This window comes from Moschus berezovskii, chromosome 7 (assembly GCF_049115385.1).
Source record: "Moschus berezovskii isolate FMDL1 chromosome 7, NW_MosBer_1.0, whole genome shotgun sequence".
In the NCBI taxonomy this organism is placed as follows: domain Eukaryota; kingdom Metazoa; phylum Chordata; class Mammalia; order Artiodactyla; family Moschidae; genus Moschus; species Moschus berezovskii.
Window position 1 is genome coordinate 119237279 of NC_142466.1, and position 24610 is coordinate 119261888.

A 24610-nucleotide genomic window follows, 5' to 3' on the forward strand; every position below is an offset into this window, starting at 1 on the left:
GGGAGCCCCTCCCAAAGGCGAGCCCAAGGCTGCCCCCAGCATGTTTCCTCCCCGTGAGTTACCGCAGCTACTCTGCAAGATAAGAGACTCCATCCAGGTAGAAAGGCCAGAGATGCCAGGGCCTTCTCCTCAAACCTCTGAGTGGCCGCACTCTTCTGTTTAGAATGTGGACCTGAACTTTAAAATAATTTTCTGGTAAGACATCTTTTCTCATCGCAAACACACTCTCCCTGTTTCCTGGATCACTCATCACGTGACCAACCCCCACTGACTCTTGAATCGCTTCGGGTTGAAAACTCAGTCCGTGGACTATTGGGACCACGTTGTTAACGCCTAGCTGGCCAGAGACTTCTGGGCCATTTCCCACTGCCCACTTCCACGTGTGGTCCTTTTCATCATGAGCCTCAGCGAAAATACAACTAGCAGGGTAAACTGCCTGAAAGCACAAAATCAGAGACGGAATTCCAAAAATTCACTGTGAATGACTTTGAATTCTGGAGGCTGGAGCTTCAAACCTGCTTATTGGCAGGTTCCTGACGGACCCCTCCATCTGTCCACATCATTAAGGCTTGACTTTGTCTCACGTGTGTTTTGAAGGAGTTAAATACTGATAACTTGAGAAAGTCCATTACCCACGAGGATTTTCCGTAGCTGGAGCCGTCTCTCCTGCCATCCCCATGCTCACAGCTGGGGTCCAGCAGCCTCGAGCACACAGAGGGGGACCTTCCGGTTCTGAGAGCCTCACCCTGGCCGTGAGTGATATACCTTAGGAGAACGCTTCCTCGGTATTTCTGATGCATTCACTGGTTTTGTTCTCCTTTTGCTGCTCTTTGGGAAAACATGTATCCTCATTCTCAGGCTATCGACTCCTAGAAATTATCCAAAGGAGCAACAACATTTATTTCATATAATTAATGATACTCTCTGACTAATATATGACAAATTTGATTTGCTGCTGTTTAGAGAGATGTTAAATTTCAAAAATGTGTTGGTTCCACGTGTGGGCCGGCAAGGATGTTGTTTTCTGTTATTGATGTGTTGATGTCCAACCCAGTTCACCAACAAAAACCTTCTCTAAGGAGACAGCACAGAATCATAAAGAAAATACTTGGGCCCCCTGACTCAGCTCTGAGTCACCCAGCATCTTCTACCAATCAATACGCCTCATTTCCTCACTAATACTCTTTAAAAATTCTTCTTTCTCTGGTTTGTTTAATCTTAGAAACAAGGAGTGTATTTGGAGATGGCAGGCAGTTAACCAAATCCAACCTAAAGTGGGCGGGGGGAATCATTTGCAAATCCGTTTAGTATTATCTATATTTTGCAATATACATGGTAGTGATTGCTTAGCATGAGGGGAAACGATGCATACTCCATAAATACTCCTTTAGAGTTAGAATATGTTTCAGATGAAATACAGGGGCTCAGTTCAGTTCAGTTCAGTTCGGTCGCTCAGTCGTGTCCCACTCTTTGCGACCCCATGGACTGTAGCATGCCAGGCTTCCCTGTCCATCACCAACTCCCAGAGCTTGCTCAGACTCAGGTCCATCGAGTGGTGATGCCATCGAATACAGGGGTTAGTATGATTTTTAACATCGTCCTTTTTAAAGTGAGTATTCCTGAATTCTTTTGAGTGTGGACATGACATTTATCCACACGTTATGTCCGCCAGCTCACGTGATACGTCACACGGTGTATCCGCCAGCTCACCACGGGTTTGCCGAGGTGCAGGATGACTGCAGCAGGTGCTGGATTGTGTGTGATTGGTGCCAACTCACTGCACTCCTGCTTTTAATGGGTGTCTGGCCACTGTGTACTTCTCCCCATCCACCCTCTCCAGCCCGCTGAGATACAGTGAATCAGAGTAGCTTCTAAGTTTTGCTGGGGCTTGTTACTTCACAGTGTATCTTGATAAACTGGCTCTAAGGCAGAAAATTCAAAGCCACTCTCAGCCCCAGCATGCGCTCTTGGTACTTACTGACCAGGGTCAGTGTCGGCACAGGACTCACCAATGTCGGGATATCGGCACCCCGGCAGGACCCACCAGAACCTTGGGCTTTCTTCTGTGCTGCCCAAGAGTCTCTGTGAAAGCAATTTAAAAGCAATTGCTGTGAACATCTGCTTACAAGGTGGTGACAAGTTCACAAACTCTTAGAAAGCCTAGTCATACGATGGATATCATTATTATGCACGTGGTCAGGCATTAAGTAAAGAAATCCAATTTTAAAAGCAATGCTTAAAATTTAGAAGTAATGAGAAAGTAATATTTTAAAATTATATTTAGGCTTCCCAGGTGGCTCAGTGGTAAAGAACCCACCTGCCAATGAAGTAGATGGGGACTCGATCCCTGGGTCAGGAAGATCCTCTGGAGGAGGGAATGGCAACCCACTCCAGTATTCTTGCCTGCAGAATCCCATGGACAGAGGAGCCTGGCGGGCTGCCTTCCATGCGGTTGCAGAGAGTCAGACACGACTTAGCAACTAAACAGCAGCAACAAGACAGTGTTTGCCCTATCCAGCGGCCTGTCTGTCAATTCCGGGAACTCCTAGTCTGGAGCAGTGTCTCACTCATCCCCCTGTGCCCTGAGCCCACGCCCCTTTTAATGTCCCTTCCGCTGCGGACCTGCAGGGGGACTCCAGGCCCCAGGCGGCCACGCCCCGAGCTTGCCTTCCGCGCTGCTGCAGCCGCAGGTTCTAGCCACTTTCCCTCTTGTTTTCTCGTGTGTCCTGTTGTCTGCTCTCTTCGCAGAAGACCACCAGCTGGGCTGTCACGGCGCGCGCGTGCTGCAGGACGCGGAGAAGGACGACAACAACAACGACGAGTACGACAACTACGACGAGCTGGTGGCCAAGTCGCTGCTGAACCTCGGCAAGATCGCGGAGGACGCGGCGTACCGCGCGCGCACCGAGTCCGAGATGAACAGCAGCACGTCCCACAGCCTGGAGGACGACGGCGACAAGACGGAGGCGCCCGGCCGCAAGGGCGAGCTCAGCCTGGACCTCGACAGCGACGTGGTCAGGGAGACGGTGGACTCGCTGAAGCTGCTGGCCCAGGGCCACGGCGCCGTGCTGGGGGAGCCCCCGGGCGACCGCGCCTACGGGGACGCGCTGGCGCCGCCCGACGGCCGGGCCTCGAGCTACGCGCTGCTGGGCAAGCCGGCCAGCAACGGGCTGGCGGACAGGCTGGTGGAGGAGAGCGACGAGGAGGTGTGTCTGAGCAGCCTGGAGTGTCTGCGCAACCAGTGCTTCGACCTGGCGCGCAAGCTGAGCGAGGGCAGCCCCGCGGAGCGGCCGCCCGCGCCCGGCGCCGGCCCGCGCGCGCACGGCCGCCCGGAGGACGACTTCCCGGGCCGGACGCCGGACCGCAGCTACTCGGACATGATGAACCTGATGCGGCTGGAGGAGCAGCTGAGCCCCCGGCCCAGAACGTTCTCCAGCTGCGCCAAGGACGACGGCGGGTACCGCGAGCGAGACGACGACGCCGCCTCCGTGACCTCCGATCGGTCGGAGGAGGTGTTCGACATGACCAAGGGCAACCTGACCCTCCTGGAGAAAGCCATCGCCCTGGAGACCGAGAGGGCCAAGGCCATGAGGGAGAAGATGGCGCTGGAGGCGGGCCGCAGGGACAGTCTGCGGTCCTTCGAGGACCAGTCCCCGCGGCCGCTCCCTGGGGACGAGAGGAAGCCTAAGTCCGCTGACAGCCATGTCAAAAAGCCATACTATGGTAAAGGTAATATTTCTACCTAACGTAAGTGGCCTCGTGGAAGCGGGAGCTAGGGCGAAAGCTGTCAGGCGTGGGCTGCCGCTCAAGGAGGCATCTCACTGCGTTGCATCACCAATGCATGCTTCTTGCAGGTGATTCCAGAATTATGCCTCATGGTTATGTCTCCAAAGAGCAAATAAAATGTCTGTCTGAGAAATGCACAAAGCAGCTTAATAACATGATGTTTCAGGGGAAGACGCATGACTTGGAGATCCAGGGTGAGAGAATGTTAGGATGAGTCTGTTTTCTCACAGCTGAGCCACAGTCCGTGTGGAGTGGCAAGGGTTTACGTGACAATTAGCCAAGGGCGGTGAGGCGTGCATTTCAAATTGCATTGAGTAGGTGGCGCCATGGTTTGTGAAAGTGAAGTCGCTCAGTCATGTCCGACTCTTTGCGACCCCGTGGACTGCAGCCTACCAGGCTCCTCCATCCATGGGATTTTCCAGGCAGGAGTACTGGAGTGGGTTGCCCTTGACTTCTTCAGGAGATCTTCCCGACCCAGAGTTTGAACCCGGGTCTCCCGCCTTGTAAGCAGACGCTTTACCATCTGAGCCACCAGGGAAGTCCTTGATTTATGAAATTATCATCAAATGACAGCTATTGTTGAAACCTCCCCGGTGGAAACATCCCTGCTAGAGACTGAACGGCAGCAGCAGAGTGACCGCTAGCATGAGGCGAGGGCAGTGACTCCACAGTCGTTATCTTAAGGTAGCTGGTCAGTGACGGGAGCCGCGTGTGCCCCGCTGAGACCAACAGTCGTCCTTTTACCATACCCACCCCTCACTCTTCCCCGCCACCGTAGAAACAGTCATGGCGCTTGCTTTACCAGGAGACACTGAAAACCATCCTCTGTCATAGCTCCAACCAGGTTTCCAGTTGTGAAATATGTGGGTGCACATCTGCATAGGGCTATAAATTTAGCCATATGCATATATGGTTGCTACACCTAATAAGTGTAGATGTGTATTTCCAGCCTGAACAGTCGACGTCAGGTTTCCAGTAACAGCCATGTTCACTTTCAGTATGAAGTGCATTATCGTTTGACCTCGTGTAGGACCTTGTGAATATTTCAGTTTCAAGGCTCTTTCAGAACCAAGTGAGCAGAAGCACCTTCAGGAATGCAGTCGGTGATTCCCTGAATTCTCCCCTATTGCACCAGAAAGTTCTTCCATCTTGTGTGTTGTCCCATTCCTTATGAATATTGTCTCCTTATAATGAGGTTCAGATTTTGCTTTGGAAATCAGTTGCTAGGGCAATGTCACACAATCAGAACCCACTTCTTCTGCGGGGACACAGGTGTGTATTCTCCTCTCAATGCGTGTGCACCCCCAGGGGCGCATTGGGCTTTGCTTTAACCGAACTCCACTGGAGACAGACCTCAGCCAGAGGCCTGCTGGGTCCTGCATGTGCCAGGTGCTTGGGTGCTGACGGCCGTTTCAGTAAGGCAGGTGCAGACCAGATCCTGTGAAGTGCAGCATGTGAAGGAGGGTCCTCTCCTAAAGACCATGGCATGGAGCCCAGGGGATCGTCAGGCTTGCTTTGGGTGTTGCCAGACCTGGAGATGCAGCGAGTGTGTTTATAATGAACACTGCTGCTGCTGCTGCTGCTAAGTCACTTCAGTCATGTCCGACTCTGTGCAACCCCATAGACGGCAGCCCACCAGGCTCCCCCATCCCTGGGATTCTCCAGGCAAGAACACTGGAGTGGGTTGCCATTTCCTTCTCCAATGTGTGAAAGTGAAAGTGAAGTCGCTCAGTCGTGTCCGACCCTTATCGACCCCATGGACTGCAGCCCACCAGGCTCCTCCATCCATGGGATTTTCTAGGCAAGAGTACTGGAGTGGCTTGCCATTGCCTTCTCTGATAATGAACACAGTCTCTTAGAAATCCGTCGTTGGATAGTTGAGAATCCCAGGTGGCGCTAGTGGTAAAGAATCGCACGCTAATACAGGAGACATAAGGGATGCAGGTTCAATCCCTGGGTTGGGAACGCACTCCAGTATTCTTGCCTTGAGAACCCCATGGACAGAGAAACCCTGTGGTCTACAGGCCACGGGGCCACAGAGTCAAAACACGATGGAAGCGACTGAACACACACACAGAAACGGAACACGTAGGAAGAAACGGTGTCCTTCCCTGTGGACTGGGTTGGGGGACAGGCACGATGGCTCCCTGCAGGGTGTGTTTCAGGCCCGAGTCTGGCTGCGAAGGCAGCCACGCGGGCTCATGCTTGCCCGGGGTTCCTGTGCCTGCGCTGGTTCCTGCGGCCTCTTTCAACCCAGCAACTTGCTGTAGATTTTCACTCACTTTGTTTTGTTACTGTGGTTGTTTTGTGTTGTTTTGGGGAAGAAGTGAGTTTGGATCACTTGTTTCCCCTCAATAAGCAGGGACAGAATGGAAACAAACAGTAAATCCCCAAATGGAGACGCGCTTTTTCCCTGACGGGGGAAGGTTGGGGACTGGACTTCCCTGACTGCAGGCTGTCCCCACGTTTTCCACGTCCCCTCCCTCTGGTCACAGCACACCTCCATTTCCTCTCAGTGTGTTCCCTGTCGCTCCTGAATTTCTTCTGAAGATGTCGTAGTTATATGCAGAACCAAATAAATAAAGCCAAGGAAGGACACCAGCGTGGGGAGAAATGGTCTCCTATTTTTAAAAAACTGTCTGCCCTCCTGGGCTTCCCTGGTGGCTCAGACAGTAAAGAATCTGCCCGCAATGCAGAGACCTGCTTCCATCCCTGGGTCGGGAAGATCCCCTGAGAAGGGACTGTCTGCCCACTCCCGTATTCTTGCCTGGGATGTCCCATGGACAGAGGAGCCTGGCAGGCATGGCCAAGTGTGTATCAACAATCTATGGTCAGCTTCTCTGCTGCTTTTTTAAACATGGAGAGAACACTCATACCAATTCTCATCCATACACAATCTTTTCAAAATGATTTAAATTGTAGATGAGTAATCTTTCCAAAAGCTTGAGCTAAAACAAAAGAAGTTCATCACAAAACTTTTCCACCTTCTTCTCAAGTGTCTGCTCCAAAGGGAGGAAGGGAAGGGCTAGATCCGCCACGCAGGTGTTTCTAGAAGGTTGCAAGGTTTTGGAGCAGATTATTGGCCTGTTTTTCTTGCTTGGTTGTTTTGCGTTTGCTCAAAGATTTGCTTTCAAGATGAACTGGGGTTGTGAGCAGGGAGAAAGCAAGGAGGTGGGGGTGTTGACGAAGGCAGAGGTGAACACCCCCAGGACACAGGCGCTGAGAGGAGAGCACACCCTGGCATCTCCAAACCTGCAGCGGCTGGAGTCACACGGTGTTCGTACAAATCTGCATTGAGCTTCAGAACACTTTCAAAATCGTGACGTAGTATGATTTGTTAGGAAACTGTAAAAACTCATGGAAAAGAGTCACTTAATGATTCCAAATAGTTATAATTTATGTTTTTATCCTTTAAAGTCATTTATATCTACTTTATGATTTTAAATGATATCTCTAATTTATGATCTTAAATAATACTTTCCTTTGAAATGGTTACTTGCACTTATTGTTTTATATTTGCATCCATTCAGTTATACCACTATTATTATGAAATTCCTCAAAGGCAATAAAATGCTGAGCCTTTTGGTTGTCAGAGAAGCTCAAATTTAAAGATATTCAGAAATTGAAGTCACAGAAGCATAGGTTTAGATTTGTCTTCAGAGTTGATTATCTGTAAATAAAGGCAGAAAGTAGCTGACCATTGTATCTCGGACATATCTCTCACTGGTTTAAGAGATTCCAGGACCTAAAAGATATATCTTAGAGAATAAAATATTAGCTAAACAATAAAAGGAAGGATTTTTATACACACATAAAAGTATATAGATATATATATATATATTTCTGTGAATCCTATGTCTATTTCAAGTTTGCATAAATGATTAAGAAAAAAATCATATAAAAGTTCCAAAAAATTTAAACCAATCCTCTTTCTTGATAGAAAATAAATCCTTCTCCAAAAGTAAAACATCTGTTTTCTAGATGTTTTACTAGAAAAATTACTATTGGCCTGATTAATGCAGTATCAACATAAAAGCATTAAATCCGAAAGACCTGTTACCTGTAGCTTCCCTGGGCGAGACTCCTAGGAGCCGCCATCTATGGCTCAGCTGTGCATCTCGTTTTGAAAACTGGTTCAAAAGTACTGTTTCACACACTGGTGTGACTGTTTGATCTGGGCTTTAACCTTAGAAATAGGTTCTGGGGTCATTTTCTGCACATTTATGAACTGTAGCCAATTCTGGTCTAGGGTTAATTTTGTTAGCAATGTCACTGCACTCTGGCATCTGGCGTTCAAGTTCTGACCAAATGCCAGCCCTGCTCCGCCCCAGCAGGCACCACATCGCCCACAGGCTGCCTAGAAGCGTCGCCTCTTAGTTTGGTGCATGCCCGCACAGCTGTCCAAGCCTTCCTCTGGTTCCAAGCACAGACGAAGAGATCAAAACAAATTATTGCTCCAGCAGCTTCTGAAACATTTTTGATTGCCCATCACCTCTGTCAGGTGGGAGTCCTACCATTTCGGCCATTTGCTTGCAGTGCCTTCTGAGAGTTCAGTCTGTCTTGAGAAAAGCACTGAATTTGTGTCCTAAGAACAGTGTTTCAAGAGAAGACATTTCAGTACCAGTAAAACTGTGCAGCTAATGGCGTATATGATCAGAGAATTCAGTAAGGAACTCTGCTGCAGAGTGCTTAAAAGACGTTATGTTTCCTGGTTGGATGTCATGAAGCAGTTGCTGAAGGCTTATAGAGATGTCTTGTTCTCTGAGAAGGTCACTGTCTCATCATTATTTATGTTGATTTCTTTGAGCAACAACTTATCATGTAACACACGGGAAATGATTAAGCAAGAGTTCAGGTAGGGAGAACCTTTTTTTCTTTAGCATCGAAAGTAAAATATGATTCATGATTACACCGCTTAAGGTAAAAAATCACCAGAAGCCAGAGAATGACCCAGGATGTCACAGTGTGTCCCCGACACCTGCTTTATGTCTTTATGTATCAAGGTCTCTTCAGGTTGTTAAATAATCACATTTGTCTTCAGTTGGTTGAAAAAAAAATTCATTCTCTTGACACCTGTTATCGCTTTTAGATCCCTCGAGAGCAGAAAAGAAAGAGAGCAAGTGCCCCACCCCCGGGTGCGATGGAACGGGCCACGTAACCGGGCTTTATCCGCATCACCGCAGTCTGTCCGGATGCCCGCACAAAGATAGGGTCCCTCCAGAAAGTAAGTCCGCGTTTCACCGACGCCCTGGCGCGCACACACCTGCGCCTCGTTTCTACATCCTGCTCGCCTGTCATTCCATCTCTGGTCAGTGCCGCCTGACGCGGGTGTGTCCGTGTCCGAGGGGCAGCTCGGCCAGGACCCCGGCTCCCGCGCCCGCAGCGCCTCCTTGGTGTGGCCCCTGCACACCCACCTCGGACCCCAGCCCCACATCAGTGTCACCCCCCGTGGCCCCCGAGCCGCCGGCCTGGTCCTGCCTTCCTCTCGAGCTCACTCACCCCCTCCTTCCCCCCAGATTGCAGGCCAAGTGTAGACAGTCTCTGAGACACCCACCCCGCGCCCCACGGCTCTGGCCCCCAGAGAAAAGGGACTCCAAGGTGGCTTTTGCCCAGTAGTCTGAGCTTCTCCATCCACGCAGACCAGTATTTATGTGTAACTGCATCCTACTTAGTATCGAGCTCATACTGTCCCAACATTGCCACATGATAAAATCTTAAGGAGGTTTAACTCGAGTGGGTTTCGATCTTATGAATCTGTTTGTTAGTTAGGTTCTGAGAACACGCACTGCATCTATTTAAATAACTAAGTTTCTTTTAGAACTGAAATGATGTACCTTTTCTGCTTATCTTTCTCGACACATAGTGTGCCAACTGTGAAGGTACAATTAGAACTGATGGCTCAGGGAAAAGGCACGTTTTCAGGAATAACTGTGTCGGCCCCTGACTCGCAGTCTAAGACGGTGGGGTTTCCCTCGTCCTGTAAGACGCGGTTTCTAGTGGGGACCACTCGTCGCCCGGCTGGAGAAGCAGCAATGGCCAGCTGGTGGTTGAGGGGCCCTTCTGGGGACTTCCCATCACAGCAGCCAGCTTTGGAGGAGTAGAAAAAGCTGTGCAGCTTAGAGGACAGGTTGAGCTGAATGTTTTCAGGTATTTGTAGAAGCTGCTGTGGCTGCAGGCTTGCAGGTAGCCCCTGGCGGTGGGAAGGCCGTGTCTCTCGGAACTATCCTGCGGGCAAAGGCCCAGGGCTGCGGCCGCAGCGGATTGCAGAGAGGCCGCGCCCGTGTGTTACATGAGCAGAGGCAGCTCGCTTCACCCCGGCCGCTTCCGCCCAGCACCCCTGGGTCGGGCACCCGCTCGCACTCATCCAATCCCCAGTACACCCGCAGGGGCATTGGCCCTGTTTTCAGATGAGAAACGGGAAGGCCAGGCGCCTCCTCCTCCCCTGGGAACCGGCTCGGCACCTGGCGCCCTGAGGATGCGCGGCGCTTTCTGAGCTCCTCCGAGCAGAGACCGGAGCTCAGACCCAAACCCGCCTCTGTCCCAGCCCGGAGCCCAGCTGTCCGCGTGGAGACCTGGGCTTGGCGTTCGGGTTCAGTCCTGACCAGCTGTGTCGTGGGGCAGGAGACCTGCGCTCTGGGTCACTCGTCCTCATCTCCAAACAAGGCGGGAGGGCCCAGCACTAACGCGTGAGGGACAGGGAGCGTCTCTGGGCGCTGTTTCTCTGGGACTCAAAGTAGAGCATCCGTCCCTTCTCACGGCTGAGCGATCCTCCCGACTCCCCGTTTCCTCGAGAACAGTCTAAGGCAGTCGCTTCTGCACCCTGACCCCGTGTCAGGCCGCACCTGGCTGTGCCTTTTTCACGTGCCGTGGACTCAGCTCTGAACCAGGGTCACCGTCACTTTCTCGGGCACCCCCAGGAGGTCATTTCCAAAGATGGACTCATACGGGAGTCTTTGCCATAGAAATGACAAAGAGTCAAAGCACTCCATAGAAACATGTCTTTTTCTACCTTTGATTTGTTAGCTTTTCCTGGGCCAGCACACCCTAACCACTTTCCTGTGCAGTTGAATTCCGTAAAGTAGCCTGTACCCCAGCTTTCAGCACAGCGTGTTAGAGACACACAGGGCTCACGGAGAGTGACAGGAGACACAGCTTTGGTCCAGGAGCCCCCAGCCCGGCTCGGCGGGGGTCGGCCACGCGCACGAGACAGTGTGCCCACCTCACCACCGAGCTCCGGCCCCTGCTGCGGGCATGAGGACCCGCCGTGGGCTTCACACGGGTGATGCTCGAGCCATCCTGTCTGAGAGGGAACCCTCGGAGTTCTCTAAGAGCTGTTGTGACAGTCCACGTGGGAGACCAGGCAGGAAGGAGGTGGTGCCAGAGGGTCGGGTCCAAGGAACGTTCCAGAGACAGGCTGGCAGGACAGGACGTGAGGAGGAGAAAGGGAGGGAGGTTGAGAAGAAGACAACCGGGAGCCTCTCGGGGTCAACGGCGAGTCTCCCCCAATCACCGAGGTGGGGAATCCAGAACAGGGTGCATCCAAAAGGGAGTCTGGTGGCCTGGACTTCTCCAGCTGAAGCTAGACGCTGTGTGTGACGTTCCCCATGGGCCGGACGACCAGCCAGGGCTCTTGGACGAGGTCAGACACACAGGGGGCCAGTCTTCTGGGCAGCGTCAGTAAAATCAGGATGAAGCTGCTCAGAGAGGAGGCTGAACAGGAGCCCAGACTGGGAGGTCTGGACACAGGCGTGTAGGAAAGAGGGCAGAGGAGGGGACGCAGGAGCAGAGACACCCCAGGGGCAGAGGACAGGGCAGAAGGCGGTTTTTCCGAGAGGCCCACACATGCAGGGGCTGCCTGAGAAAAAAGGCAGGAGGTGATGCAGAGGGCAGCGAGTTTGCCGAGAGAGGCTGGAACGACCCCCAAGAGGGAGACTGAGCCCCAGAGGCAGCCAAGACCCCTGCAGACCCAGGGAAGCATAGACCCCATCCCAGGGCAGGCTGGATGTGGAGGGCGGAGCAGGCGTTGGCAGGAGAGGGTGGCCCACCGCAGGCAGGAGCGGAAGGCATGTGCCGTCTCCAAGGGAGACTTAGCACTCAGAGGGTTCAGTCTCAGAGGGGAGGAGAGGAAGCCAGATCACGGGGAAGGTTGAGAGCGGTGATGAGAAGGTGATCAGGCGTCACTGAAGGGCCAAGAAGCGAGCCGAGGTGGGCGGGTCAGAGAGCGGGTGGCGAGGGGCAAGGTGACGCCCCAGAGAGGAGACCCTGGCAGCTGCTCGGGCCGCATGCTGGCAGAGTGAGCCCCCCGGCCATCCCGCATGGATGGAGCCTGGACCGCTGGAACAGACAGGGCTGAAGGGGCGCAGGGCCCCATCGGGGGGACATGGAGGGGCTTCGGGAAAGCGAGGGAGGGTCCCTGAGATGAGAGGGACTGTAGGCAACAGTGACATATGGGATTCGGGCAGACTGTGTTCGCCGGGTGCCAGAGCACCCTTGCCACAGAGGGTCAGCATGCTCGCTGCACTGGGCCCGTGGGTCTCAGGGACCACCAGGCGGGGGGCCGGGGAGGGGCGGTCATGGGGCTGCTCATCCCTGGCAGACCCCACAGTCCAGGGCAGCGATCGGTCAGTGAGGACCACAAAGGAACGCACGAGCGAAAGTCCAGGGCCACGACCTCCTCGGGGAAGCTCGGGCTGGCTCTGCGCACAGCGTGGGCTTCTCCACCCTGTGGGCCAGGCCCTGCACCTCCCTCCTGATCTCCCCTGGGCCCACACAGCTCTTCCTTCGTCGTATAATCAAGAATAGGATAGCCAGTTCCTAGATGGGAAGTCATCATCTAACTCACTGTATGTACATTTGGGTTTGGGAGTGCCTGTTCACCCATGACCCCCTCACGTGTGTTTCCAAGGCAGAGGTGTGTTTACAAGCTGCCGATCTGCGTGCTGCGACACGGCTGACCCCCGCCCCGAGCTTGCGCCTGGGGGCCACACGGGGACCCGGGTTTCCTGCCCTGGCGGAAGCAGCCCTGTGCGCCCACCGCCCGAGCCCCCACTCCTGCCCAGTGCATCCCGCTTTGCATGCCGGTCAGAGTCGGGTGGAGACCAGCTGCCCGTCCTCCTCCCTGTGTCTCCCGGCCCATGTCCATCTCAGGCGTGTGTGGGTCTGCTGTAAAGGAAGCCGCCTTTGTTAAATGACTGCACACCCTTGCCCTGGGCCGTCCCTGTGTTTTAACGCCGGGCTCTTCTCTCTGCCTCTCCTTGTCAAGTTCTTGCCATGCACGAGAATGTCCTCAAGTGTCCCACTCCAGGCTGCACGGGGCGAGGGCATGTGAACAGCAACAGGAATTCCCACAGAAGGTAAGCGGAGCTCCCGCGCCCCCGCAGGGGGCCGACCCCAGCAGCCGCCCCGTGCCCTCGGGAGGGGGCGCAGCCCCGCGGGACGGGGCCTGGGCACTGCCTTCAGAAGCGGCCCAGGGCGCCCGGCAAAGCTCAGGGCTTGGACCCCGACTCTGCAGGTGTCTCCCCAGCTCGTGATGGACTGATGGTCCCTCGGCAGGTGTCCTTGAGGTCAGACCCGGGATGGAGCCGTGACCATCTGCAGCGACTCCAAGGAAGGCAGGAACCACTCCCTTAGCTTCCGGGGGTCAGGAGGTCCCCTCCCGTCCCCGTCAGACGGGATGGCAGCTGGAGACCACAGACCGAGCGCAGTGTGACCTCACTTGGCCACCCCGTGACCCCTGCTGGCACCCTGGTCTTCCATGTGGGTGTCAGCAGGTGCCAGCAGGTGTTCAAAGATGCTGGTGAGGGGACAGGCCGGGAAAGGGCTCAAGGAGATAGGTCTTCCCAGGCTGCAGCTGCAGAGCCGCACTCTGCTCGGGACAAACCCCACTCTCTTTCATGCCGTGTCCTGACTTCTGCTAAGTGGCATCTGATTATTCGGTTCCCAACAGGTCATTTTTCTCCAAGAGCCTGTCAAGTTGTTTTTGTCCTGCCTGTCCTTTCAGCTTCTCGAAGTTGCGTGAAGTTGTATCTAAATGGAGGAAGCTGTTAGAAGTTTCATTGTAACTGTTGCTTGTCTGATAAACTTGGTTACTTGTGCTAAGTTTATAATGAGTGAGGTCACAAACTTGTGCCCCTCAGAGATGTTCCTGGGTGTTCTCTGGAGGACCCTGACGTGATGGCTGGATCAGCCCCCTGATGCCTGATTACAGGGCTTACAGCATCAGCTTCTCCGTAAATCCTCACCAGAATCACACCAATTCCTGACTCTCTGTGTATGTGGATGAAGCCTCTGCTCTGTGAGCGGAGATGCACACAGCACACACCAGGGTTTCACGAAAAATCAGCTCAAACACAGGAGAGCACACTGCTGTCTCTTCCTGTAAATATTTAGGTTCAGAAAACATTTTACAGGAGACTCGAGATCATTCTCCCTTCCTCCCCCTTCTGGGGGAGGAGGCAGCCAGGCTGGTCAGCCTGTGTCCACCGTGCTAAGGTCAGCAAGTGCCAGAGAGCCCTGCACTCTGGGTTTTCAGAAACCCATCCTACCCAGTGGTCAGTTCCCCAGCGAGCATCCCAAAACGGACACCGTGTCTAAAATTCTGTGTCCCTTGAACAATTCTACCTCTGTTTTGTCATCCTTGAAAAGGGCTGTGCATTCACTCCCATGACACGGCCATTAGCCTGTCTGCTGGAGGTGGGGGGCAAACATGTGAAGCCCCTTCCCGGTTCAGTCCATCCCTGAGGCTCAAAAGCCTGACGGTGCGAGAGGGAGGGAGGGAGGAGCTGATGGGGTCGATGGAGGGCACTGCAGAGGACGCTTAGACTCCTGTCTTTGCAGCCTTTCCGGATGCCCTATTGCTGCAGCAGAGAAACTGGCAAAGGCCCAGGAAAAGCACCAGAGCTGTGACGTGTCCAAGTCCAACCAGGCCTCCGACCGAGTGCTCAGGTACCAGACGCGGCGTCGGGATGCTTGCACGGCCCCCCCACAGGATGGGCGCCTGGACCCCCCGAGGGGTGGCTGTGCTTAGGGACAGGGCAGGGGAGCTGGTTCAGTTAGGAGATCTCACTGGGGCCACGACCCCCACCCCCGGTGCCGTCCGTCGCCCCTGGGTCTCCCTGAGCCCTGGGAGTGCAGAGGGAGCCGTCTCTGGCTCTCCTCTGGCCCTGATGCTCTGGGTTCTGGCCAAAAAGGCAGCTGGAGAATTCACGGGGCACCCCAAGTCACTGCATCTTAATTTGGGGGAGAGGGCAGCACCCCCGCTCCAACCTTTGTGTTCCAAGGGCACCCACGTCCATGCAGTGCAGAGAAGCCCCGTCCTCAGAAGCCCCCAGGAGGTGGGTGGGATGATGTCACCTGTGTCGCCATCCCTGCTCAGTGGCTGAGGAGACCGGGGTGCGGGGGGCAGAGGACTTACCTGAAGCCACTCAGTCACTGGCAGTGAAGAGGGGGTGCGGGGCAAAGGTCACCTGGTGCCCGCCACGGCGACGTTTAGGATGGTTCCTCGGGGGGCAGTGAGGAAGAAGCCCTCACTTCCCTCAACACTTATTTCCGCGTGTTCCCTTCAAGCCCTCACCCATGTGCAAGCTGGTCGACCTCCATGTTTAGTCAGGGTCACAGCAGCCGCCTCCTTGTGAGAATCGTGCCGTGACCCCCACAGCTGCTGGTGCCCACGGCGGGGGCACACCGAGGCGGGAAGGGCTTTTAGCCTGGCACTTAGGGCAAGTCCAAGCTGACCCTTGAAAGGTTAGCAGTAAGCACACAGTCGTACACACACACGCACAGACATGCACAGATACACACACATCACAGACATGCACAAACACACAGGCACACACACAGAAACATGTGCACCCACCTACCCAGGTTGAGATACGCTCACACACACACACACACGCATACACGCATGCACACACAAACACACACAAACACACACATCTGCACATATAGACACACGCTTGTGCATACATACCCACATGTCCACACGTACCACACACACAACAAACATACACAAAACACACCTCCACACACACAGTGCCCACACACACTCACACATGATACACGCACACACATTTACACAGTTGCACACACACATGCACAGATACACACACATCACAGACATGCACAAACAGAAACATGCACACCCACCTACGCAGGTAGAGATACGCTCACACACACACACATACACACACAGAGAGATACACACATACACACACATACACACACCTGCATGCACACACACAGAAACGTGCACACCCACCTACCCAGGTAGAGATACGCTCACACACACACACACATACACACACAGAGAGATACACACATACACACACATACACACACCTGCATGCACACACACAGAAACTTGCACACCCACCTACCCAGGTAGAGATACACTCACATACACACATACACACACGTGCACACATGAATACACACATGCACATGTAAAGCACACACAAACACGCACATCTGCACACATACACACACATACACACACACATATGCCATTTTGCTTCTGTTAAATTATTCCTTTGGGATAAATCACCTGGAAAAAATCATTAGGCAAATGATACAAACACCTCCCTGGTTTTGTCATGTATTACTTCCCATTTTACTGAAAGGATTTTGCCGTAGTCATTAAACTCCTTTTTATCTCTCAAGAGAAAAGTTAAAATCTTTACAGAAAATGAGAAATGCTTCACTGGACAGAAATACAAAAATAAAAACCTTCTATGATCCTACTGTTTAGAGAGAAAGCCCAGTAAATTCTGGGGTGCGCCCCTCTAGGCGTTGCTCCTCAAGGTCGCTGCCCACCTAACGTGTCCCCTGGTGCCCGAGACTCACCCTGCTTACAGGTGCGCCCACACCAAAGGCGTCCCTCCCCGAGGACCGCTCAGCGGCAGTGCGCATTTGGGGAGGAGTGATTAACCACAGAGAGTTTGAGCAAAGGGAGAGATCGGGGCGGGGGCTTCTGTTCAGGACCCCCACCCTTGCACAGGCCCCCCAGGGCTGGACAGATCCCATGCTCACCTCCTTCCCCCCATCCTGGGCTTGGCTCCAAGCTTGCCTTTCACTGAGGCACTCACTGGCCACGTGGCACGGATAAGACACATTGGAAGTGGCAGACGTCACCTCGTTCAGAGAGAGGCCTCCTTTCTGACCCTGAGCCTGGGCCCCTTTTGCCACGTAGTGTGACAGGAAGCCATGTCAAGTGACCGTGAAACAGAAGGCCCTGGGCCAGCCCTTCTGCAGCAATGATTTTCCCCACAGCCTTGGGCTAGGAGTGAAGAGGCAGCGTGGGGACAGGCCTGAAGGGCAGAAGCGCCCCCTCAACAGTGCGGGAGGCACAGGGCCAACCAGGCTGGGCTCAGCTCTGCATCCCCCAAGGGCGCAGCTCGGCACTGATGACCTGGCTGTGAGTGGGTCTGGAGGGCCTGGTCCATCCACGTCACTTCATGCTCCCCGAATGCCTTCACGAGGAGCTGCTCATTCGGGACGGCGGGGGGACAGGAAGACAGGGAGGAAGGAAGAGAATCTCAGCCTACGGTCGTTCAGCTGCTTATGCTTTCTAGAGTCTTCAGGCAGGTGGTCTGACAGGTCCTTGAGACTTAGGTGAGGGCTGTGGTCCTGCCCAAGCCCCCACACAGACTCAGACCCCTGTCTCGGCCCCAGTGCCGCTGCATCTTGTCACCGAACGTTCCTCCTCGGTGCCTCTGCTCCCGCGCACCCCCCACAGCTGCCCCACCTCCTCGGGGCTTAGCGGTCGTGCCTTCCAGGCCCACGTCCTTCGTCCTGGACGAGTGGACAGTCCCAGCCCGGGCCCGCCCGCCCCACCTCCTGCTGCCCCCACTTACCGTTCAGTGCTCCGGGTGTGTTTCCTGCCCCATCCCGGATCTAACCCTTGACAAACACCACCTTCTCCCTTAAGACTGAATGGACTCTCACAGCCCCGGGTGTCCTCCATGCCCCAGGACTCTGAGCGCCCTTGGGCTCCTAAAACAAGATCACAGTCCTGGTGACCTTTGAGGGCAAGGCCTAAGCTTTCGTTCACTTATGACCCCCCCACTGCTTGCTAAAATGCCCCAAATAATAGACATTCAACTAATTGTTACATCTTTTTGGTGATTTGAGAAGTAAATAAGGTAAATTAATGACATCAAAGTAAACGTGTCTGTGATTTGATAGATAAACTTAACATACAGATAAGTTTGGGGCGAAACTTCTAAGGGAATTCTCTGCACCAGTTTCCTGTCAATCTAAAATTATTGTTTTAAAAAGTCTAAACAGTCCTTTGAGACAGATGGACACACAAAAATCAAGATAGAATATTCACGAATGTGTAATTGAGAGCTGTTCTGTTTAAATGTTTTGTCCCACAGTGTAGAAACACGAATGACTGCTAGGCGACGGTATTGAAAGTGCTAACATTTGTCCAGACGCGTCAGGACGCGCTCCATCGTGTCGTCCAGCTGAATATGTTTCTTTGCAGCATCTTCTCCGTCCACACCCTTGAGAGTATTTCTCTCACTTCCTCATGTCCTGTTAGGGGAGCTTCTTCTCTCACTTCACCATGCGTGACGCTTGCAACACGTCTGAAAGTCCCACAAAAGGGGACACAGGGACCTGAGACCCCGCCCACACTCACTTTGCATTGTCTTCTCCACACTTTCTTAGACTCTGAAAAGAAAAAAAGCCGGGGGGGCGGCAAAGGTTAAGTATTCTATTTTCTGTTCTTTTTATTTCCAAAAAGTCGGCGTCTTGGCAGAAGCCGATTTGATGTTGTATCATTACAGCACGCTTGGCCTTTTCTCAAGAAAACAGAACTGGGATTTCATTGCGAGATTCTGGTTCCTTAACGCAGCTCAGAAACAAGATGTTCTCATTTTAAGATGAACCGCGTCTCATGCATGGCCGTGAGAAAGCAAGCTGTCCATTCTCTCTCTCTGCTTCCAGGCCCATGTGCTTTGTAAAGCAGCTGGAGATCCCACACTACGGCTACAGAAACAGCGTGCCCACCACCACGCCTCGCTCCAACTTGGCCAAAGAGCTGGAGAAATATTCCAAGACCTCGTTTGAGTACAACACTTACGACAGCCATACTTATGGCAAGCGGGCCATAGCTCCCAAGGTGCAAACCAGGGACATATCCCCCAGAGGATTCGATGGTAGGAGGTGCACCCTCTTCTACATGAGCGTCACGCTTGCCGTTGATAATGTTGTTGTTGTACATACCCATTGCCCACAAGCCGACCGAGCATGGGGTCGCTCGCTGGGCGCCGAGGGAAGCACGCCCGCAGCCCAGGCGGGTTTCCTGCGGCCCCAGGTACCCGCAGGTGTGGGCGATTAGGTCCTGGGAGAGGGCGGGGGGCAGGGAGGGAGGGAGACCCCCTTCCCCATCATCCCCAGGGCAGAGCATCATCCAGGCTCCGGCAGGTGGTGGAGACAGACAGCCGTGGGCTCGTCTGCTCCACGGCGCTGCTGAGACGTGTCCTCTCAACCAGCTTCCCCTGATAGACGCCCGACACAGAAAAAACCAGGAGAGCTGGGGTAGCTGCCCGGAGTTCCTGGTCCTTCTGAGAGTTCTGTGTTCCCTGCCTGTTCTCAAGTCAGGATGCATGGTGCATTCATTGGGGAGACTTAAATTCTCATGTCTATGGCTGCACCCCAGACCAGTTAAATATGACTCCCCAGAGGTGGTCCCTGTGGGCAGCATTTTTAAAAAGTCACCAGTGAGTCTAACATGCAGCTTCCACGGGCCCCACCAGCCTTCTTCCAGCTCGGACCCCAGGGTGGGGCCTAGGGAGCATCCTGGCCTGGCCTTGTGACTCTGTCACTGGCCTCACTCATGGCTGCCAGTGTGTCCACCAACAAAATAGAGCCCAGAAATAGGTAAACGTGTGCTTCCCGGGGAAAGACCATTTATTTCCACTCGTACATATTTGAGCCCACAAGAAGGGGTGCAAACTCTAAACAGACTAGTTCCCGCGCCATCGCAGAGCTGATTTGGTAAGTGATTGAGGCACAGAGGGGAGACTGCGTTCTGTGACTTTCCGTATCTGTCTAACCACGTTTCTACTTCCAGTTCTAAGATACTTGGACTTAGTTGGCAGATGTTACCAATGGGGACATGGGTGGTGTATGCTGGGTGATTTAGGAGTCTTACCTTGGCGTTCTCCAGCAGAGGCCAGGAGGGAGGGTTTGGAAGATTTCGAAGTAGCTCTCTGAAAAAGATATTTAATTAAACTCACAGCACACCAAAAAAATCCATTTAAATTGAAAGCTTGGGGAGTTCCAAAACCTTTTTACAATTCCATATGAGTTGCTGCACATTTTTCTACATTATTTTAGTCATTCTTCACGTTAATAGCAATTACTTTGCATGGTGAATGAAATTAATATTTCTTTGATGTATCTCAGATTGATGATCCTTGCGTGTATCAATTCTAAATATATAGGAACAAAGATGGAAGCGGAGAAGAGGGAGTGGCTTAGGGTATAACGTAATAATTGAGGGTTTTGTAGTAATAATTTGCTGATTTCAGGCTTTGTTATAACTTCATTCATTTGATGCAAATAAGGGGTCTGAAGAACTTGAATCCTTCAGACCACACAATTAAGGTCTGTGCTTGTAGGGTCCCCAGTTCACTGACGTTTTATAGGGTCTGGTGACCACTTCTGCACACAGCCTGTTGCTGCTGTCCTGCGAGACCCGATTTCCAGTCCTTTCCACTGCGTTGTTCTGGTTGGATCTGTGAGGTCATGACTAGGGTCACCGTGCCCTTTCTCAGCTCTTCCTTTTAAGAGCCTAGTGGTACTGGACACGTGAATCCTCCCATGTGGTGGTTTCCTTGAGAGCAGAGGGAGCAATTGTTCCAGCCTGCTGGCTGACTAGGTGCAGCTCGGTCAACAAGGCTACGGAGGGGAACCTACACATGTTAGTATCACTGGCCCCCCAGAAAAGACCCCTGCCGTTGCCCTGCTCTTCAGCTGATCCCCAAATTGAAAGAACACAGAAGAGACACTTCAGCACCAGGTCTTCTAGGAACTGAGGGAAAGGGGAAGGCAGCCTTCATGGCATGACGGGCATCTGCAGTCGCCCCCAAGAGGGCTGTCTCCAAGACTTGCCCCCGGTGCGCAATGGCTGGGCCATTGCCCCCAGAGACAGCGGAATGAGCCTCGGGTGGGGCAGGGGAGCATGACGCCTGGGAGTGGGGGTCTGGGGTGCGCGGAGGCCGGAGAAGCAGGGCTCTTGCCCCAGGCTCTGGGGCCGTCCTTCACATTCCACCAGCCATGACCAGGACAGTCCACCAACATCGCTGTGTTCACCCGCGTTCTTCCAGACTCGCAGGAGTAGCTGCCTGTGTGTCTCATCTACCGTCTGTCCATCCCTCTCTCTCCATCCCTCCGTCCATGGGCCCGGCTGTCTGTCCACCATGCATCTCTCTATTTTCTCCCTCTCCTTTCTTTATAACAAGCTTCAAGGAAGGGACTGAGTAAGCAGAAGACAGCGAATTGCACCAGGCACAGTGAAGCGAGGCGTCCACGCTGCCTGCAGGACCAGCATGAGTTTTACCAAAGTGCTGTATTTTAAACTTGATCATGAGTGGGGACTACCAGAAGGCAGGAAACCCACGAGTGAGCGGAAGCTGCCGGCCAGCTGGCAAGGCAGGGCTTGAGACGCGTGAGAGAAGGGACAGGACCACCCGGAGGCGGTGAGGAGGCGACTTTGTGTCGTCTGCCTCGGGGAGGAGCCCGACATCGGACCTCCCGGTGCGGAAGTGACACGGGGGGAGCAGACCCTGCAGGCTGCCGGCCCTGCGCCTCAGCAGCCCCTGGCTGGCGTCTCCCGCCTCCCCCCAGGCCTGTTTTATGGTGAGCTAAGAATGGCATTTCCACTTTAAAATGATGGGGAAAAAAGAACAAAAGGAGAAGAATTCAAATTTCAGTGTTCGGAAGCATTTTTCCTCACTCGCATCACAGGCGGCTGTTTCCCAGGACAACAGTTCGACGTGCGGTTACGGCAGAGACCTCGTGACTCCCAAGCCTCCACCACTGCCAGACCCTTCACAGAAAAAGTTTCCAACCGGGTCTAAGCCATCCCACTGTGTCTCTAGGCAGTTTGTCACTACCCTCGGGCTTTGTTAAAAACCCCCGTTCTCAGCCCTGCGCGGGCCCCTCTCATGAGCCTCCCTCTGGGTTATTCCCAACTTCCATGTTCTCCTGCCCATCCTTAAACCACTCTCTGTTCAGGAAATCCACTCTGAATTTTCACTGGATGAACTGATGCTGAAGCTGAGGCTCCAATACTTTGGCCACCTGATGTGAACAGCCAACTCACTGGAAAAGACCCTGATGCTGAAAAAGATTGAAGGCAGGAGGAGAAGGGGACGACAGAGGATGAGATGGCTGGATGGCATCACCGACGCAATGGACATGAGTTTGAGGAAACTCAGGGAGATGGAGAAGGACAGAGGAACTTAGTGTGCTGCAGGCCACGGGGCTGCACAGAGTCAGACACAGCTCAGCAGCTGAGCAACAGCTGCTCTTCAAAGGCCTTGTCTCTGATGCGCCCACCTCCCCATCGCCTGCCCTTCCCTTCCCAGGCCTCATCACTGGGGTAGGGAGGGTCCCGTGGGTGAGCACTCCTGTGCCTCCAGGTCCCATCCTCTGGGCCAGTCCTTCCTGCCTCCACCCCCACCCCCAGGCCAGTCTCTCTCTGGAAGACCTGCCTCCCCATTCTCCTGCCCCCCACACTCACCTCTGCCTCCAGAAGCTTCTTCTCCAGCCATATCTCCGGGACAGATCGCGCCTGGACTCAGCAACCTGGCCCCAGCCTCCTCAGACGTGTTTGTGCACAAGGAGGCGTCCAGGCCTCCCTCTGCAGCGCTGGGTCCCATGTCCCATCTCCTGAGATCCAAACCCCACCGGTGGGTGCAGCCTGGGCAGACAACAGAACGAGCGAGCGGACGGGAGTCCACTGAGAATCCAGCCCTGGTTTAGACATGATAAACCCTAAACCACGTGAGCAAACTGTCTTCGGGAGGTGCAGCTGTTCCCCTGAGGACTGCATCTGCGTCTCGGCTTGCTTACGGGAAAGCACAGCCAGGAACCCACATGATGCCTGGGAGTCAGGGCTACGAAATGAGGGGTGCAGACCCCTGAGTCCAACCAGACTTGACGGGGGCACAGGCCCAAATGGGGCGGATCCTCAGGAAGCATATCTCCATCTGTTTTCGATTTTGTCTGCTTTTCACAGAAGTTCAGGTGGGAAGGCCACAGTGATCTACCCCCTACAGAAAACGATAATTCAGAAGGGCAACTCACTCACGTGTAAAAGTCTTTCAGGCGGAGTAGACTAAGTTGGAAGGTGGTGGTTTTTCTAATTCATCATCTTTAATCACTGGAAACCCCAACCTGATTTTCCTTTTCCTACACGAGAGGGCAGGGCACCTAAAGAGATACTTCTCAGCACGGGGTAAGATCAGGTGGACTTCTGATGTTGTAAATATGAGGGCCTCTCTCTGGAATAGAAGCTGTTCTGTCTCCTAAGTTCAGGGATGCGCTGGCATCCAAGGAATGCATTTGTTTCCGGGTTGATTGGAAAAAGCTTTGATGGAAAATATCTTTGTCAAAAGAAAAAGAAAGCAAGTTTTTACTTGGCTAAAGTGGAAGGGGGGCTGCCCCAGGGCTGGGAGCGAGGCAGAGAGTTGCCCCTGCTATGTGGCACCCCCTGGTGTCCACGCAGTGAGCCCCAGAAGCTCTGAGTGTGCTGCGGTTCAGTTGCTAAGTTGTAGCCGAGTCTTTGCGACCCCATGGACTGCGGCCTGCCAGGCTCCGTTGTCCTTCACTGTCTGCTGAAGTTTGTTCAGATTCATGTCCATTGAGGTAGTGAAACCATCCAACCATCTCACCTTCTGCCGCCCTCTTCTTCTTTTGCCTTCAATCTTCCCCAGCATCAGGGGCTTTTCCAGTGAGTCGGCTCTTCGTGTGATTGGTCATGAAGATTACTGACACTAACAGCTCTGTAAATATTTTACAAATAGGAAATAATGACTAAAACCAAAGAGCTTCATTATCTGAGAGACTTGAAATGCACAGACTCTTATTTGCATTTGGAGCAAAGAATGCATGATTGATGACCCACAGTGAAAGGATGCTTGTGAAACGAATGTTCTGCTCGCCTTCCTTCTGGGTCACGTGAGCTGACAGGCACATCGATAAATTGTCCAGTTCCATCAGCTGCTAAAATTCTGGACGAGGCCCATCAGCTTGGCATGATCCAGGGGAAGTAGAATCTTTTGATTTAAATATTTGGTAAAGTCATTGCCTTTTGCCAGAAGTTGCAGAGTGCAATCTGTTGCGTAGAGACACGTATGCCGTTTTCTTTGTTTTAGAAACTGAAATCCCCTCATCGCAAAACAAAACTTTTTTTCTTATCTATGTGGACCATATTTCTTTTCCTGAACCAGAAAAAAAAAATCCCTCTTTTCACTAGGGGAAAAAAACAAAATCCTTCCTAAGTAGTATTTCATTTCTCCCAGTTTTTAATATTCATGTTTTTATAACAAAATTGTAAGCGATGTGAAGCCACAAACTTGAGTCCTTTCGGCAAGTCTTGTGAGCCGCCGAGCGGCCGGCTGCCCTGGTTCCTTTACAGAACCCACTGGAGGTGCCCCTGCGCGGCCCCAGCCTCCCCGTCTGTGTTCAGATGGGGGACCACACCCCCTGCTCCGTCTGCTGTGCTGAGCAGGTGTGCTCACAGGGGAGAGAGGACAGAAGAAGGCAGACCACGCGCAAGTGTGAGGACTGGTCCTCGGGCTTGACTGAG

General features: G+C 53.2%; 1 protein-coding gene across 6 annotated transcripts in view; it reads left to right on the forward strand.

Annotated features, from left to right (window-relative positions):
- MYT1L (myelin transcription factor 1 like) overlaps positions 1 to 24610 on the forward strand; it is a 136160-nt gene that overhangs the window by 35991 nt on the left and 75559 nt on the right. For 3 of the 6 annotated variants that reach the window (XM_088837762.1, XM_088837763.1, XM_088837764.1), the window contains 5 exons: positions 2749 to 3729; positions 8876 to 9010; positions 13049 to 13139; positions 14623 to 14730; positions 18736 to 18947. In XM_088837762.1, the coding sequence (XP_088693888.1) occupies positions 2749 to 3729; positions 8876 to 9010; positions 13049 to 13139; positions 14623 to 14730; positions 18736 to 18947 (1527 nt within the window). The remainder of the gene's footprint in view (positions 1 to 2748; positions 3730 to 8875; positions 9011 to 13048; positions 13140 to 14622; positions 14731 to 18735; positions 18948 to 24610) is intronic. The other 3 variants (XM_088837766.1, XM_055427968.2, XM_088837765.1) reach the window with 1 other exon arrangement.